The sequence below is a fragment of the Artemia franciscana genome, chromosome 8 (genome assembly GCF_032884065.1).
Source record: "Artemia franciscana chromosome 8, ASM3288406v1, whole genome shotgun sequence".
Classification (NCBI taxonomy): domain Eukaryota; kingdom Metazoa; phylum Arthropoda; class Branchiopoda; order Anostraca; family Artemiidae; genus Artemia; species Artemia franciscana.
The window spans coordinates 40345027-40362838 of NC_088870.1; the positions used below are offsets into that span (position 1 = coordinate 40345027).

The 17812-nt window shown below is 36.5% G+C and overlaps 1 protein-coding gene across 1 annotated transcript in view; it reads left to right on the plus strand.

Moving 5' to 3' along the window:
• Nucleotides 1–17812, plus strand: part of LOC136030424 (angiopoietin-related protein 3-like) — a 65529-nt gene that overhangs the window by 27680 nt on the left and 20037 nt on the right. Inside the window, exon 5 of the mRNA XM_065709393.1 lies at nt 3212–3593. Within this exon, the coding sequence (XP_065565465.1) occupies nt 3212–3593 (382 nt within the window). The remainder of the gene's footprint in view (nt 1–3211; nt 3594–17812) is intronic.

Here is a 17812-nt window from a genome sequence, read left to right on the forward strand (position 1 = left end):
CTACTAATTGAAAGTGGTTCTATAATAGGAAAAATAGGACACCTATCAGTGCTACCCAAGCTAGTCATACTCTTCTAGCTACTAGCTGGCTACTTGCTACTACTGGTTAATAGTCATACTCATCCTACTAGTTGATAGTGGTTCTATAATAGAAAAAAGGGACATCTATCACTGTTACCCAAGTTAGTCATACTCTTTTGGCTACTAGTTGGGTGCTAGTTGGCTACTGGATACTACTGGTTACTAGTCATACTCTTCTGGCTATTAGGTGGCTGCTAGTTGGCTACTTGCTACTACTGGTTACTATTCATACTCATCCTACTAGTTGATAGTGGTTCTACAATAGGAAAAATGGGACATATTGTCAGTGTTACTGCCCAAGCTGGTCATACTCTTCTTGCTACTAGTTGGCTGCTAGTTGGCTACTACTGGTTACTAGTCATACTCATCCTAATAGTTGATAGTGGTTCTGTAATAGGAAAAATGGGACATCTATCAGTGTTACCCAAGCTAGTCATACTCTTCTGGCTACTAGTTCGCTGCTAGTTGGCTACTTGCTACTACCGGTTACTAGTCAGACTCATCCAACTAGTTGATAGTGGTTTTATAATAGGAAAAATGGGACATCTATCAGTGTTACCGCCCAGGCTGGTCATACTCTTCTTGCTACTAGTCGGATAGAAATGTCGGATAATTAAAGATAGAAATGGGGCCACAATTAGTGATAAGGAAAAAGTTAAAGAAAGATGGGTGGAACATTTTGAGAATGTGCTAAACCGAGATACAGTTGCAGGAAAAGATATAGATGAAAATGAAAAAGTTTGTGATACCTTGGATGTGAAGGAAGATTTGTTTAGTGAGGAAGAATTAGCGACAGTACTAGAAGGATTAAAAAATAATAAGGCCCCAGGTGCTGATAGTATGATTAATGAGTTCCTTAAATATGGTGGCTCTGAGGTTAGGAATAAGCTACTGAAGATTATGAACATGATTTTTGAAAAAGGGGAAGTACCCAATGATTTTAGGAAAACCTTAATTAAACCACTGTATAAGAAAGGTGACAAGAGTGAATGTCGGAATTATCGAGGCATTAGTCTGGTCTCTGTAGGTAGCAAATTACTGAGTAAAATGATACTTTTTAGACTGAGACATGCTGTAGACAAAGTTTTAAGGGAAGAACAATGCGGTTTTAGAAAAGGTAGAGGATGTGTCGACCATGTTTTCACTCTTAGGTTAATAATTGAGAAGTCCCTTCGTTGTCAAACACCTTTGGTCCTTAGTTTTATCGATTATGAGCAAGCTTTCGATTCTGTTGATAGAACAGCGTTAACAAAGGTCTTATCGTTATATGGTATACCAGAAAAATACATTAAAGTGATTTGCGCTATGTACGAGAATAATACTGCTGCGGTTAAGGTAGGAAATGAGGTTAGCAACTGGTTTTGTATTAAATCAGGAGTTAAGCAGGGTTGTGTTCTATCCCCCTTTATATGGATCATTTTGATGGACTTCGTCTTAAGGAGCACAGGAAAGGCAATTGGAGACCATGGAATCAAATGGGGAGGAAGAACGCTCCTGGACTTAGATTATGCTGATGATTTAAGCATATTAGATGAAAGTGTGAGCAAAATGAATGAATTTTTAGAGGTTTTACGAGTTTAGGGTGCTAAAATAGGCTTGAAAATTAATGTTAAGAAGACTAAGTCACTAAGGTTAGGAATAAGTGAAGATGAACAGGTGACCTTAGGTAACGAAAAGATTGATCAGGTTGGGAGCTTCAGTTACCTTGGTAGTATTATTAGTAAAGATGGTGGGAGCAGTGAAGATGTTAAAAGTAGAATAGCTAAAGCTCAGGGTGTTTTTTCACAGTTAAAAAAAGTTTGGAAGAATAGAAAGATAAGCCTTCAAACCAAGATTAGAATATTGGAAGCTACAGTGATGACAGTGGTCAAATATGGCTCTGAAGCATGGACACTCCGAAAAGCAGATGAAAATTTACTAGATGTTTTCCAGAGAAATTGCCTACGGATTGTTCTGGGTACCCGGCTGACTGACCGTATTTCAAACAGTAGGTTGTACGAAAAGTGTGGTTCAATCCCGCTTTCTGGGGCTATAATGAAAGAAAGGTTGAGATGGCTAGGCCACGTTCTACGGATGAAGGATGACAGATTACCAAAGATTGTCCTTTTTGGCCAACCGTCTGGGGCTACACAGAAAGCAGGTCGTCCTTGTCTGGGTTGGGAGGATGTCATAAATAAGGATTTAAAGGAAATGGGAACTTCCTGGGAGGGTGTAAAGAGGGAGGCTTTAAATAGATTAGGTTGGAGGAGGAGCGTGCGTAGCTGTGTTGGCCTCAGGCGGCTTGGTGCTGCAGTGAGTTATTAGTAGTAGTAGTAGTAGTAGCACTAGTCGGCTGCTAGTTGGCTACTGGTTACTAGTCATTCTCATCCTACTAGTTGATGGTTGTTCTATAATAGGAAAAATGGGACATATTATCAGTGTTACCGCCCGAGCTGGTCATACTCTTCTTGGTACTAGTTGGCTGCTAGTTGGCTACTGGCTACTACTGGTGACTAGTCATACTCGTCCTAATAGTTGATAGTGGTTCTATAATAGGAAAAATGGGATATCTATCAGTGTTACCCAAGCTAGTCATACTCTTCTGGCTACTAGTTGGCTGCTAGTTGGCTACTGGCTACTACTGGTTACTAGTTATACTCATCCTACTAGTTGATAGTGGTTCTATAATAGGAAAAATGGGACATATTATCAGTGTTACCGCCCAAGCTGGTCATACTCTTCTTGCTACTAGTTCGCTGCTAGTTGGCTACTGGCTACTACTGATTACTAGTCACACTCATCCTTCTAGTTGATAGTGGTTCTATAATAGGAAAAATGGGACATATTATCAGTGTTACCCAAGCTATTCATACTCTTCTAGCTACTCGTTTTCTACTGGCTTCTACTGGCTACTAGTAATACTCATCCTACTAGTTGATAGTGGTTCTATAATAGGAAAAATGGGACATATTATCAGTGTTACCCAAGCTGGTCGTACTCTTCTGGCATTAATTTCATTTTATGTTTGGATGTATTGCGTTTTCAGAAGTTCCTCTTGTATTTAAATTGAGAAACAACTTTGCTTCTAACGATTATCATAATAACCTTGCACTATTTATTTTATAATTAATTTTCCTGTTTTGTTTTTCAGAAGAACCCAGAAAAAGAATTCATTAAAGTATGGCGAAAGATGGTACACCCTTTTCGAAAAGCAAATAAAAAATTTGAGACAATGGACAGACTTCTCATAGAAATGGAAAAATTTGTCAACGCCTCAAATATTGTGACTCGAGATTCACCTTTGCTATCAGAAATACAAAATGACGTCATACAGATTAACCAGTGTTGCAAGAACAATGATTTTTACTTGAAAAATGGCATAAAAACCTTGGAAACGGCACTTGATAGCGTTGGTGCTAGCGTGAACGAACTACTGAGAGGAAATGAGAAATGTAATTCCTACTATAAGGAACAAATTCAGCAACAAACCTATGAAATTCAAAATGCCGTAAGAAGTTTACTTACAGGCAAAGGTAAAATTAGTTCTTAAGTTACATTTCTGTTTTAAAAAATGAAACTAGATAGTGCCCGAGCCACAACACAGCAATACTTACCTATAAACAAAATGATGCACAATTAGAGCATTGATAACATATTCTATTTATAATTTCGTGAAATTTGACCGGATTCGGATTTTTCAAAATTCTTAGAATTTCTATTAATTTCTGAATTTTTGTTCCCTAAATACGTTGAATCCTCCTCTTCTCATTCTTATAAAAAGTTTGGAAATAGAGCTTTTAATTAGAAATCCATTTTTGCCGCATCTTATATACTTGAAAAATATTGTTTGTACATTCATCTTATCCTTACTGAAAACTTTACATCGTAACCGGAACTTTTAATGGGCTTTTTGAAAAAAACTGTCACAGATTTCTTTGTTCTTACTTCGAGACGTCTTTGGCACATCATACAGTTCATTGAATTTTCTACCTCAAAATACCTCCTTAGTAATGGATATATGAGTAGTGATCCCATAAGGCTTTCTGGAACACCCATGGGGGGTGTATAAAAAGCTACTACCCCCTCAAGACGTTATTACGCGCAACTGGGTCTTACGCAATACTATAGTGCACCTCTAACGGTATAGTACATCTACCTAATAGGGAATGTTTTATAAATAATGCATGTATAAATTACTAAAAAAATATAAGGGTGTAGGAAGATATCTTCAGGGTCCACCAAATCATTATTTCTTTATTTGCTACGTAATAAGACTTGTTAGAGTCTATTAGTCAAGTGGGGAAGTCCCAGTTGTAAAAAATCGATCGTGGTCCGATATTTATAGGTGAAGATTACACAATCTTAGTGGACTTGTTTTGGTTCCGGTAGACCTTTATAATCCGGCAAAAACTGCTTTTGAAGGTCAAAGAGACATGAGTTGTTAGATCTTACTGTTCACTCACCTCAGTATTGAAAAAGAGGTCATTATGTCAATATCGAGGACATTATCCTTCTCTAATGGATTCTTTTACTCTATTGGTTATTGAAGGTGCTAGCAATGGTGAAATGAAACCTAGAGCACCAAACATAGCAGTAAAAATTACAAGGCATTGCTGACTAACCATACGATGGGACAAAATATTTTCGCGATATGTAATATTATTAAGTAAATTCAAGTCGGAAGAGCAATTATGCTTTGCCGTAAAAGTGCATATAATGCATACACAAAGATTATGAGACGGAGTAAATGCGATAGTGAAATATATTGAAGACAACAATCTGAATCAATCTACAGAAAAGGAGTAAGTTTGTAATTAAAGAGAACAGACCCGTGTTAGTCTGTAATTGATAGTGAGAGTGTCAAGATTAAAAATAGGAGGATTTGAGAAACAAAAAAATATCATGCGGAAAATGACATTGGAGAACTATTTGATTATAGATGATGATTTTCAAGAGTTCTCTCTTCAATAAAAATATTTTGTCAAAGAATTTTTTAACGATATAATGAAAAATAATTCTCCATCGTTGTGTTATTGTATGGAATTTTTACGTCGTAGTCCAAAGACATTTACTCAATTTATTAACATATTATTTGAAACAAAAGAAAAAGGATATTATGGATTTGCTTTTGAGCACAACCTAGAAATTTGTTTAAGACAGCCATTTTGCATAATAATAAGAAATAAGTCGAATAACTTTTATCTAAACATGTTTTGTGACGTCATTTGATAACTTTCTCTACTAAAGACTTTCATTTTATTGATCACAAGTCTGTTTGTTTTTATGAGTAAGAAAGTCAACATTGAAAAATGTTTTACACGTGTCCATTATGTGTGGATACATTGATCAGCGGGTCATCCTGTGAGAATTGTACTATTGCTGACGAATATAATGAAAAGTGTAGATTATACAATCCTCGTATATTGCATAGAGGATACACAGTGCAAATTAAATACTTTAATTCCTTTCTTGATAATATTTGTGACTCTGACCCTAGAGGTATCCTGTGCTCTGATTGTCACTATGATAAATGTGATCAACGAGAAAATACTTATTCTACCATGATTGCAAAAAACCCTAAACATGATTTAATTCAATTTTTAAGAGACTGGTATTGTCGTGGTTTTAAATTGTTTTTGGAGGAAGAACCTGGTCTACGTTTCAATTGCTGGAATAACAAGAGAATCTTTTTTCTACGTCACTGCTTTGAAGATACCAGCTACAACGATTATAAACCTACTGGCTTTTATTTGGCTAATACAAAAAGTGATTCTTCATATGCTAATCTTGTGTGTGACAGTGATTCAAATAGGTCAATTGAAACACTTGAATTTTATAATATGAAACAAGATAGTATTATTGACATTACGAAGAGATATAATAAAAGTAAAGCTACATTATATTGTAGAAAATGAGACTCTGACTTTGCTTACCAAGTTGAATACAAGCTGAATCCTGACAAGCTGCCAAAACTTATCGTTACCGATGGTTACGTATAAGTGGAAGAAGAAATTTTAAGGACAAAAAGTTTTTCAAATACAAGTTTTATCAATAATCAAAATCACAAACACATTTAAGGCATTTCACTTTTAGGGCCCTGAAATTTGTATTTTATAGGTAGGAAAGAGTGTTTTAAGCTAAAAAATCGTTCAATCGAGGATTGTCACCATAAATCTAAGAAATTCACTGTAAGTATATCCGCGACATCAAAAAATATGATATAATAATGCGTCAAAACCAACGCTTTTGGTTGATAAATCTTGTACTCGCTTCAGATTTTGAATAATAGGTTTTCCACTTTGCTCAGGAAAATTTTTAATGTCAGGCGTGTAGAATTTATATGGCAGGTCAAGAGGATCGAAAAATTCAATATTCTACGCCGCATGAAAGATACACAGCGTCTTTACACTTGATGGGCTACTATTAACAAGAATAAGGGAATTGTTAACACTTTGAATGTGCTCGAGAAAATCCGAGAGTATTCAGTGTGATTTTGTATTTGGGCATGTAGTGATCCAAATTGGATACATTGAATATTTGAATTTTGTTCGTGGTGCCAACTCCAATTGTACACTGCCATCACGGGTAATTTCCCTAATAGGTCTCAAATTGATTTATTGAAATCCATGCAATACTCTCCTCCAATGGTTCAGCAAAAGCGAATTCTAAACGTACTGTGCCCCTTTTGACAATACTCATATCTTGAGTACCGGACAAATCAAATACAATGATACCATTAGTTTTCACAGATATTTCTTTGGTTATACTGTTTCGAAATAGTTGCGAATCTTGGTCTAGGGATTGTATTGTCAATTTATATAGTGTCCTGTGTGATTTATTAATGAATAAATTTTAGAGTGGAATACCATTTCCTTTACATACAAGAGATGAAAGTCCAACCGTTTCAAATTTGCGTGGAGAATTTGTCCATGATCCTATGGCACTAGCACTTTTTACAAAAGCCAAAGCAAGTTTAGAAAAAATCTTGCCATTGATAAATGACGAATCGGTGTAAGTACGTGTACCTATAGCAATATGTTGTTGGTTTTTGATTTTACGTGGAATTGTTAGTTTGATATTATTTCCACTAATTCTTAATTCCTCTTTTCGCAAAATCAAGTTGAACGGAGAAAGTTGTAGCTTTATGTCAATCTTAAAATTTGGAGGGAACCATTGAGGTATATTTAAATTTTTCATGGTTTATTTTTCCAGCCAAGTGCAAATCTTTAGTTGTTGCATCTCTAAGCACATTGCTATTGTTAGTGTTCGTTTTATATTCATATCCAATTCCCAAACCCCTCAATAGCTTATAGGACATTGGAGTCAACAAAGTGAATTGTATTAAGCTTGTATAGTTTGAAATATTATTGCTTGTCCTCACCAGAGTTCCATTTATGTATACACTGATTTGCCTAAAAAAACTGTTTAGTTCACAATTTTCATGGGACAATCGCTCGGCTGCAATTGGTTTTTCACTGTTAGATTTTATAACAATGACTTGCAACTCTATACATGTGGAAGTCAAATTTGTGAGATAGCTCAATGGAATAAATTTGAAAATTTAAGCTTTCAGAGAGTGGTTGTTGCGGATAAAACTGTTCATAGTCACCATGTTTTACACTCACATCAACATTTTCCACATTAAAGATACTTAAAGATGAGGTGATTGAAGAATGAAATTCTTTATGTGGTAGATATGCCATTTCTAGGAATAGAAATCCTTTTGCGATCTAACAGTTTTTAGTTTTGGTTTCTTTTTCTTCTTTGACAAGAATGATGGCCAAGCTTCCGGTCTGAGTTGAGACTCATGAGTGATGAGATGTTTTTGCTCTTTTTATACCTTTTCCGCTTTGTCGTTTTTTCAATCGCTTGCCGAGGGATCGTGTGCCCGATTTAAGATTTTTTGAAACACTTTTTATACAATTCTTCCCAGAGCCCCAATCATGTAGTGCCGAGGGCGCAAAATCTGCGGCAACTAGAGCAACATATTTCTTAGCAAGGGATACAGCAGAGCGAAAAAAAACTTAGAAAACCAGTTGCTGAGACCATAGCTGAACATCGACGAACAATCGTAGTAATAGTCTATTTCATGACCCAATTGTCCTTGTCTAGGAATAGCAACATTGCAATCAATATCAGGTCAAACAAAATTATTTTTTCTATCAGCCATCTCACTGAATGGGTCTAAAATGGCATGTAATCGCAGCCAAATCCTTTTTTTGTTCTAGAGGACTACCTAATTCAGTTCTTAATATTAACTGACAGAGATATTGACATGAATGGAGGGTCTAAGAGGGTCAGAGACATTGGACATGAATGTCATTTAAAATCATTAGGTATTGTGAACGTCTTCAGTGGAAACCCAATAATAAAAATTAGAGTTTTATTCTAGCCACCAAGCAAGCAACTGCCTCTTACCCTTGAGAGTTTGACTCTTTAATGTCTTTTCAATTTGATACATTCCAGAGGTTTTCACTCTTTATAATTCGTACTTGAACAATCACTTCACGTAGACGATACGTTACAGCTTTAGCGTCTAAGACTTTTTACACTTTAGAAATTTCAGTGGAACACAAGTAATTCCCCTTTTCAAAATGCCAGTAGTTTGATTCATTCGACCTGCAGCAGCAACCTTAAATCTTCTCTTCTCCACAACCTTTTCATTGAATTAAGAAAATGTTAAGTGTATTGTTTCTGTGGTGAGCTGCAAGGGGTCAAAGATTGGACAGTGTTCGATGTAGACGTTGATTATAAATCAACATGATTTTATCTAAATCATGTTAAGATTACATGATCGAATTATTTTTATCAAATGTTCAGCCAATGCCGCCTTTACTGGACTATGACTATGATAGAGTGTTGTTTTATATTTCGATAAAACCTTTTTTACACGTGGATTAACAGATTCACTACCCGATCTGTTCGAATTTTTCAGGATGAATCTTGTTCCAAGATAATTTCAACGGATGTAGCAACTTCATTATCTCTCTTTGAACACAACGGAACGGTATATGTATAGTGAAGAAAAACACTGATAGCAAATAAAAGTCTTTAAACCTTGTGTAGAGTCAAAAGATATGCTTTTAATATATGCAATGGGAAAAATACTTCAGTTTTCCAATTATGATTACCGTGAACTCTGTGAGTTCCATGAAGAATGTAACTGGGCCCGTTCTGTAAATAATCTCTTGTCAGCTTCTTTTCAACTCCAGAGACTCAAGCAAGTGTGGTGGGAGAACTTAAACTAAAAAGTATGTTTCAAAATTTGAATGGGATTTAATCCATTTTGAAAACGGGATTTGAAGCGCCCGCTACCCTTTTGCATACTAACTGTGGTGGAAAGTCACTTTCGTTTGATACCTTTTAAATCATCACTTTCACTTGGTGTGCTATTATTTTCCAAAAGCGATGTATCTTTTGATGTTTCTCCATATTCCCTTAATCGTTTTAAAATATGTTTATTCCTAATAAGATTTGATGGCTCTAAAAATTTACACAAATGACTATCAAATAATCCAAGTATTTTACCATTTGCAATTAAATCTCATACCAAATCAATTAAATTGCAACTCTTGCCGTGAATTGAAACTTCATTCCTAATTTGCACTTGTTCATTGCCAGCGAGTTAGGTTAAGAGTCTTTTATTTTGTTCACGGTAAGACTGAGGTATTAGGTATACACCACTTGATAAATCTTCAGGTAAATCTTCTTCTTCTTTATGCGCTTTCAAAAATTCAGAAATTTCAGCATTTTGAGGTTGATTAATGACACATTTGAGCGGTCTTTAAGGTAGGGCTTATGCCTGTCGACACACCGAAGGGAATTTTGAAGAAAAATTAATTTTTCATAACCGGCAATTGTCTCATTGTTAATAAATCTATCAATATTATCTCCAAAGTGCTCTTTTGGAGAAAGGGTGAGTTCTATTGGCGTCAATTTGTAAGACTTAGCCATCTAGAGAATAGTGTTTAAGTCCTGCGATTATAGGCAGTAACAGTAAAAAGAACTACCACCCAATTGAACCAGTCGTTTTTTTAAATCTCTTCCTTTCTTTTTGAAAGCTTGGGACACACAAGTAAACGATCTTGCTTTGTCTGCTGCTTAACTACTACTGGGGGTTGAACATTGCCTTCAATTAAATCAAACAGCTCGTGGTAACAAACTGTAGTAAGGAGCGACGCAGCTCAACAGTAACCGAAACTATAAAAAAGTAATTTTGATACCAATAGCAACAGAATTGGCTTTTAATCCTGATTTTCAATATACAAGTTTCATCAAGTTTAGTCTTACCCATCAAAAGTTACAAGCCAGGGCAAATTTGCCTTATTTTCGAAAAAATGGAGAAACACCCCTAAAACTCATAGAATCTTAATGAAAATCACACCATCAGATTTAGCTATCAGAGAACCCTACTGAAGAGGTTTCAATCTGATATCTGCGAAAATATGGAGTTTTCTATTTTAGCCAGAAGAAAGATCACAGATGTGTGTTTATTTGTATTTTCCTCAAGCGTGATCGTATCGACCCACTAGAATATTGCAAGAGGGCTAATTCAGACGGAAATTAAAACTTCTAGTGCCCTTTTAAGTGACCAAATGACTGGAGGGCAACTAGACCTCCTCTGCCGCTCATTTTTTCCAAAATCACCGGATCAAAATTTTGATAGCCATTTTGTTCAGAATAGCCGAAAAATCTAATAACTATGTCTTTGAGGACGATTTAAACCCCCAAGTCCCCAGGAGAAAGGCTGCAAGTTATGAACATTGCCTATTGTTTTTGGGGGAGTTTTCGGGGGAATTTTTTCCGGTGGGGGGTTCAGGGAGAGGGGGTTACGCGGGAGGATATTTCCATGGAGGAATTTCCATGAAGGATGTTCCAGTATTATTTAAAAAACCAATGAGAAATTAAATGAAAAAAATTCAACTGAAAATAAGGAGCAACATAAAAACTTATGATAAAAGGAAATTATTACGTATATGAGGGGGTTCGTCCTGTCATCAACACCTCGCTCTTCCCGTTAAAGTATCTTCGCGTAAAGTAACTCCCTCATATCTATATATATATAAAAATAAGTTGTCTGTCTGTGTGTCTGTCAGGTGACGTCATGTTTCTGTGTCGACTGACGTCATGAAGTTAGTTGTCGTCATTTTTGCTATGACGATGACGTCATTAAAGATATTTAAGACATATATGTTCACGTAGAAATCTATTAATGTTTAAGTTTAAAATGACTGATGAACTTACAATGGCAAAAGCCAATGAAGATGCTCAAAGAGTCCATGCCAAAAAACTTGCTGCTGATAGAGAAAGTCAGAGAAGAAAGCGTGCCGAGTAATCAAAAGAACAGCAAGGAAACAGGCTTGAGGCTGATAGAGAAAGAAAGAACAGAAAGCGTGCCGAGGAACTACCAGAGCAACGCGAAAGCAGACTTGCTGCTAAAAGAGAAAGTGAAAAACGAAGGCGTGCCGAGGAATCACAAAAACAGCAAGAAATCAGGCTTGCTGCTGATAGAGAAAGTAAGAAAAGAAAGCGTGCCGAGGAATCACAAGAACAGCAAGAAATCAGGCTTGCTGCTGATAGAGAAAGTAAGAAAAGAAAGCGTGCCGAGGAATCAGAGCAACCTGAAAGTTATCGCCTGGCATTCAGGTACAGCCCAGTCGACGATTATAGCTTGAGTAGATGTGTTCAAATCGGGACAATGTCTAAAATTTGTCCCTATTGCAAGGCCTTGAAGTTCAATGGTGAAACAATGGGAATGTGTTGCGCCTCCATAGATCTTTCAGGGTTTCCACCACACGTGCTACAACTAAAAATAGGCGTACCAATAATACTTTTAAGAAATATCAACCCACCAAAGCTTTGCAATGGCACGCGACTTGCCGTAAAAAAAACAATGGAAAACCTAATAGAGGCCACAATCTTGACAGGGCCTTTTGAGGGTGAGGCTGTTCTTATTCCTCGCATTCCCATGATTCCAACGGATCTGCCTTTTCAATTTAAAAGATTGCAATTCCCAATTCGATTAGCCTTTGCAATCACCATTAAAAAAGCTCAAGGTCAATCATTAGAAAAATGTGGTATAGATCTTAATACTGATTGTTTTTCCCATGGACAATTGTACGTTGCATGTTCGAGGGTCGGTAAACCTGACAATCTATTTATATGCAGCGACAATTGGACAGCGAAGAATGTTGTATATACGCAAGTTTTACGCAGTTAATTTGTATTGTATCTATCTATCTATCTATCTATATAAAAACGAGTTGTGTGTATGCATGTTTGTTTGTTTGTAAAAACGCGTTTGCATGTGACGTCATTTTAAGTACATACGGCTTTGTATATGCACAGACAATGGAAAAGCCAAGAATGTTGTATATTCGCAATTTGTACGTAGTTTAACTCCTGCAGACGAAATGAATGCTTGCCTGAAAAATTCCAATTTATGGGCACACGTAAAAATATTAAACTTAACTACAAATATGCGTGTCCAATTGCAAAACGATGACTCTGGTCAAACATTTTCAGATCAATTGCTGGCAATTGGAAACGGAAAGTTCCCAGTAGTGGGAAAGCCAAGAATGTTGTATATTCGCAATTTTTACGTAGTTTGAAACACATATATAAATCTATCTATATTCACAGGTGGGACACAGGGACACAACTACAATGGCGCGTAACTAATATGGCGCGTAACGACTTACGCGCGGGGGGGGGGCTTGGGGGGGCGCGAAGCGCCTCACCAACAGCTAGTACGTAATAAAAATAAATGAATATACAAGTTGTTTCGTAAGTTACTTATATTTATTACTAATAAAAACGTTCGTAAATAAAATTTAAGTTCTAGTATCCTTTTAAGTAACCCAAAAATTTGAAGGCAACTAAGCCCCCTCCCCTTCGCGTTTTTCTCAAAATTGTCCGATCAAAAGTTTTAGAAAGCCAGTTTGCTAAAAAAAAAAATCAAAAACTAATATGCACGTTATTCGTTTACGATGAGCCAAAATCAAAACCTGTATTAATTCACATTTGTTCATAACTAAATAAAAAAACAAGTTTTATTTAACCGAAAGTAAGGAGCGACATTAAAACTTAAAACAAATAGATATCGTGTATATGAAAGTGACTGTCCCCTCCTCAACGCCTCACTCTTTACGCTAAGGTTTGACTCTTTGTCACAGTCCTACTGTTTGAAACAATAAAAAAATTTAGTGTAAAGAGCGGGGAGTTGAGGAGGGGACAGACCCTTTCATATACGGAATAATTTCTGTTCGTTTTCATTGTCAATACCATGCTTGAGTGTAGCATTCCTAAGCCGTGGTTTTGAATTACATAGTAGAAAAAATAAATGTTTGTCTTCGTGTAGTTTTGTCAGTGGCATGATGACAGCTAATAAACTTTTTTTACTATTTACTGGTATATATAAAGTAATTTCATTGTCAAAGATATCCGTGACTACACGTAACTCTCCGGGCGTGTTTTGATTGAGGTCCAATAGAATGTATGCATAGAGTTTATTAGTAGCCTGATTGTTTGTCGAGAATAAAAATTTTAGTTCACCGGGATGTATTTGCTTGTTTAAAGTTAGAGAGAACTTGAATCACGAACAATCCTGTAGATAGTAATTACAATTCAAAGCAAAGTATAGTAGTTTGTGCCCCTGTTTATATACCTGTTTTTATACCCCCCGCGGACAATAGAAGATTACTCAGATCTCGTTAGAAGAATACCGGATCATATGCCGCTTCTGTTTCCTGGAAGTAGTAATACACCCTATGTTTACCAACAAGCCTTTGTTCCATGAAAATCATTAGATGTCTGTTCTTTATAACGGTTCTGCTCATAGAAATGGCGGAAAACATCCCTTGTTTTCTGACACGAAATGGCTGTGTCTGGGTGAAGCATGAAAATATTGTTTGATGAACAATTGGACTTTGTCCTTACTTTAGCGAGCCCTGAAGGTTTTTCCCCACACCCTTAGTCTTTTAAGAAAAAACACCCTCAATTTGGTATCTTGTGCATAACTGAGAAAACCCTATTACGTAAAACCAAAAGAAATCCTGATTTGGCCGGCACCTACATGTTTTGCCCTACAACCTTAGGTTTTTAAATATGAAAGTGTTGGGCGATGAACTATTGGGTCAATGCCCATACTTAAGGGTCTCCTGAAGATTTTTTTAATGAATCAAAGATACTATTATGTAACAGACTTCTGTATCTTGAAGAAAACTACTCCCTATTACGTAGGTGTACTATACTGTAAAAGGTGAGCTATATATTGCGTAAGATCCAGTTGCGCGCAATAAGGTCTTGAGGGGCAAGTAGTACCGTTTTTACACCCCCTATGGCTGTTCCAGAAAGCCTCATACGGATACTACTTATACGATAGAAAAATTGCATTTTTGTATAAGAAAAATCTGTATAAATAATCTAGGGCAGCCACCGCGATCATCGAAAAAAAGCTAATTTTATCTATTATGCCGTCTTGTTATTTTTTTTTGAGAAATCAAGAAAATCTGCTTTTTTCATGTTAATCTACAAAATCTTCTATCAGTCAAGGCGCATTTATTTAGAGAACTAGCTGTTGGGGTGGTGCTTCGCGCCACCCCCACATCTAGTTGGTGGGGGCGCTTCGTGCCCCCCAAGCCCCCCCCCCCCGCGCACGTAAGTCGTTACGCGCCATTGTAGTTGTGTCCCTGTTTCCCACCTGTGAATGTAGATAGGTATATATATATATATATATATATATATATATATATATATATATATATATATATATATCTATCTATATAAAAATAAGTTGTCTGTCTGTGGATCTGTGGATCAGGTGACGTCATGTTTCTGTGTCGGCTGACGTCATGTCCGAAGATATACTCCATCGAAAACAGTTAGAGACGTCAGATATGACTTTTGATTTTACATCAGAAATTTGTAACTACACTTTAGTTGTTATAGAAGATTTGTGCGTACGTATGGCAAACAAACCTCTTCAGGATTTGGGAATGCCTTCACCTAACCGTATCGCTGCTGTTTCGACATGTGTAGAATTGGATCGTGAACAAAGTTACAGTACGAGTGATTTATTGTCGTATGTACAAAATAACATTTCCAAGTTAACGTCGGAACAAAAAGACATTTATGATACGATAATGCATTGTGTCGATAACAACGTTGGAGAAATTTTCTTTTTGGATGCGCCAGGAGGTACTGGTAAAACGTTTGTGATAAAACTGATTCTGGCATCAATTCGATCAAAAAATGATATAGCGTTGGCAATTGCGTCGTCCGGAATAGCCGAAACATTGCTGCCTGGTGGAAGAACTGCTCATTCCGCTTCGAAATTGCCTCTGAACTTGCATTCTACTGAAACTCCCACGTGCAATGTTTCCAAATCATCTGGGATGGGTAAAGTATTGCAGCAATGCAAACTTATTATTTGGGATGAGTGCACACTCATTGCGAGGGAAGTCGAAACCCTTTGGCAGCACATTAATATTGCTTGCGGGAGATTTCAGGCAAACATTACCTATAATACCTAAATCAACTCCTGCAGACGAAATGAATGCTTGCCTGAAAAATTCTAATTTATGGGCACACTTAAAAACATTAAAATTAACTACAAATATGCGTGTCCGATTGCAAAACGATGACTCTGGTCAAACATTTTCAGATCAGTTGCTGGCAATGGGAAAGGAAAGCTCCCAGTAGACTCAATTTCAGGACGTATACAACTACCTGCTGATTTCTGTAATTTAGTGACGTCCAAAAATGAATTGATTGAAAAAGTATTTCCGAATATTCTAAAAAATTATAAAAATAATAAATGGCTAAGTGAAAGAGCGATTCTCGCACCCAAAAATATAGACGTCCACGAAATCAACAATATTGTTTTAATACTTTTAAGAAGTGTAAACCCACCAAAGCTTTGCAATGGCACTCGACTTGCCGTAAAAAAAACAATGGAAAACCTAATAGAGGCCACAATCTTGACAGGGCCTTTTGAGGGTGAGGCTGTTCTTATTCCTCGCTTATTTCTTATTCCCATGATTCCAACGGATCTGCCTTTTCAATTTAAAAGATTGCAATTCCCAATTCGATTAGCATTTGCAATCACCATTAACAAAGCTCAAGGTCAATCATTAGAAAAATGTGGTATAGATCTTAATACTGATTGTTTTTCCCATGGACAATTGTACGTTGCATGTTCGAGGGTCGGTAAACCTGACAATCTATTTATATGCAGCGACAATTGGACAGCGAAGAATGTTGTATATTCGCAAGTTTTACGCAGTTAATTTGTATTTTGGAACCAAATGAAGCGGTTAATTATCCATCTGAATTTTTAAATTCCATAGATCCTTCGGGGTTTCCACCACACGTGCTACAACTAAAAATAGGCGTACCAATAATACTTTTAAGAGATATCAACCCACCAAAGCTTTGCAATGGCACGCGACTTGCCGTAAAAAAAACAATGGAAAACCTAATAGAGGCCACAATCTTGACAGGGCCTTATGAGGGTGAGGCTGTTCTTATTCCTCGCATTCCCATGATTCCAACGGATCTGCTTTTTCAATTTAAAAGATTGCAATTCCCAATTCGATTAGCATTTGCAACCACCATCAACAAAGCTCAAGGGCAATCACTAGAAAAATGCGGTATAGATCTTAATACAGATTGCTTTACCAATGTACAATTGTATGTTGCATCTTTGAGGGTCGGTAAACCTGACAATCTATTTATACGCACAGACAATGGGACAGCGAAGACTGTTGTATATTCACAAGTTTTACGTAGTTAATTTGTATTGTATCTATCTATCTATCTATCTATATAAAAAGGAGTTGTGTGTATGCATGTTTGTTTGTTTGTAAAAAGAGCGTTTGCATATGACGTCATTATTAGTACATACGGCTTTGTATATGGACAGACAATGGGAAAGCCAAGAATGTTGTATATTCGCAATTTTTACGTAGTTTGAAACACATATATAAATCTATCTATATTCACAGGTGGGACACAGGGACACAACTACAATGGCACGTAACTAATATGGCACGTAACGACTTTGGGCTTTGGGGGCTTTGGCTTTGGCTTTGGGGGGGGGGCGCGAAGCGCCCCACCAACTAGGTGTTGGGGTGGCGCGAAGCGCCACCCAAACAGCTAGTATATATATATATATATATATATATATATATATATATATATATATATATATATATATATATATATATAAATAAGTTGTCTGTGTGTGTGTGTGGGTCTGTCTGTCGGGTGACGTCATGTTTGTGTGTCGACTGACGTCATGTTTTCAACTGACGAAATTACAGACCGGGACATCGGGACGCAAATGACGACCGTGACACCGGCACATAGGGAATATAAATGACGACACTCAAAGAGAAAGCGACCGGGACAAAAGGAATGTTCGATTAGCAATCACCATCAACAAAGCACCGGGACACAAATGACGACCGGGACACAAGGAGTATAAATGACGACCAGGACATAAGTAAAAAAAAAAACTAAAAAACTAAAAAAAATTTAAAAACTACAAAAAAACTAAAAAGAAAAAAAACTAAAAACTAATAAAAACACTAAAAAAGCTAAAAAACTAAAAAAACTAAAAAAGAAAAAAAATTAAAAAGGAAAAAAATTAAAAATAAAGGAGAAAAACAAAACAAAAAAAAACGAATGTATATACAGACCGGGACACCGGGATACAAATGACGACCGGGACACGGAATATAAATGACGA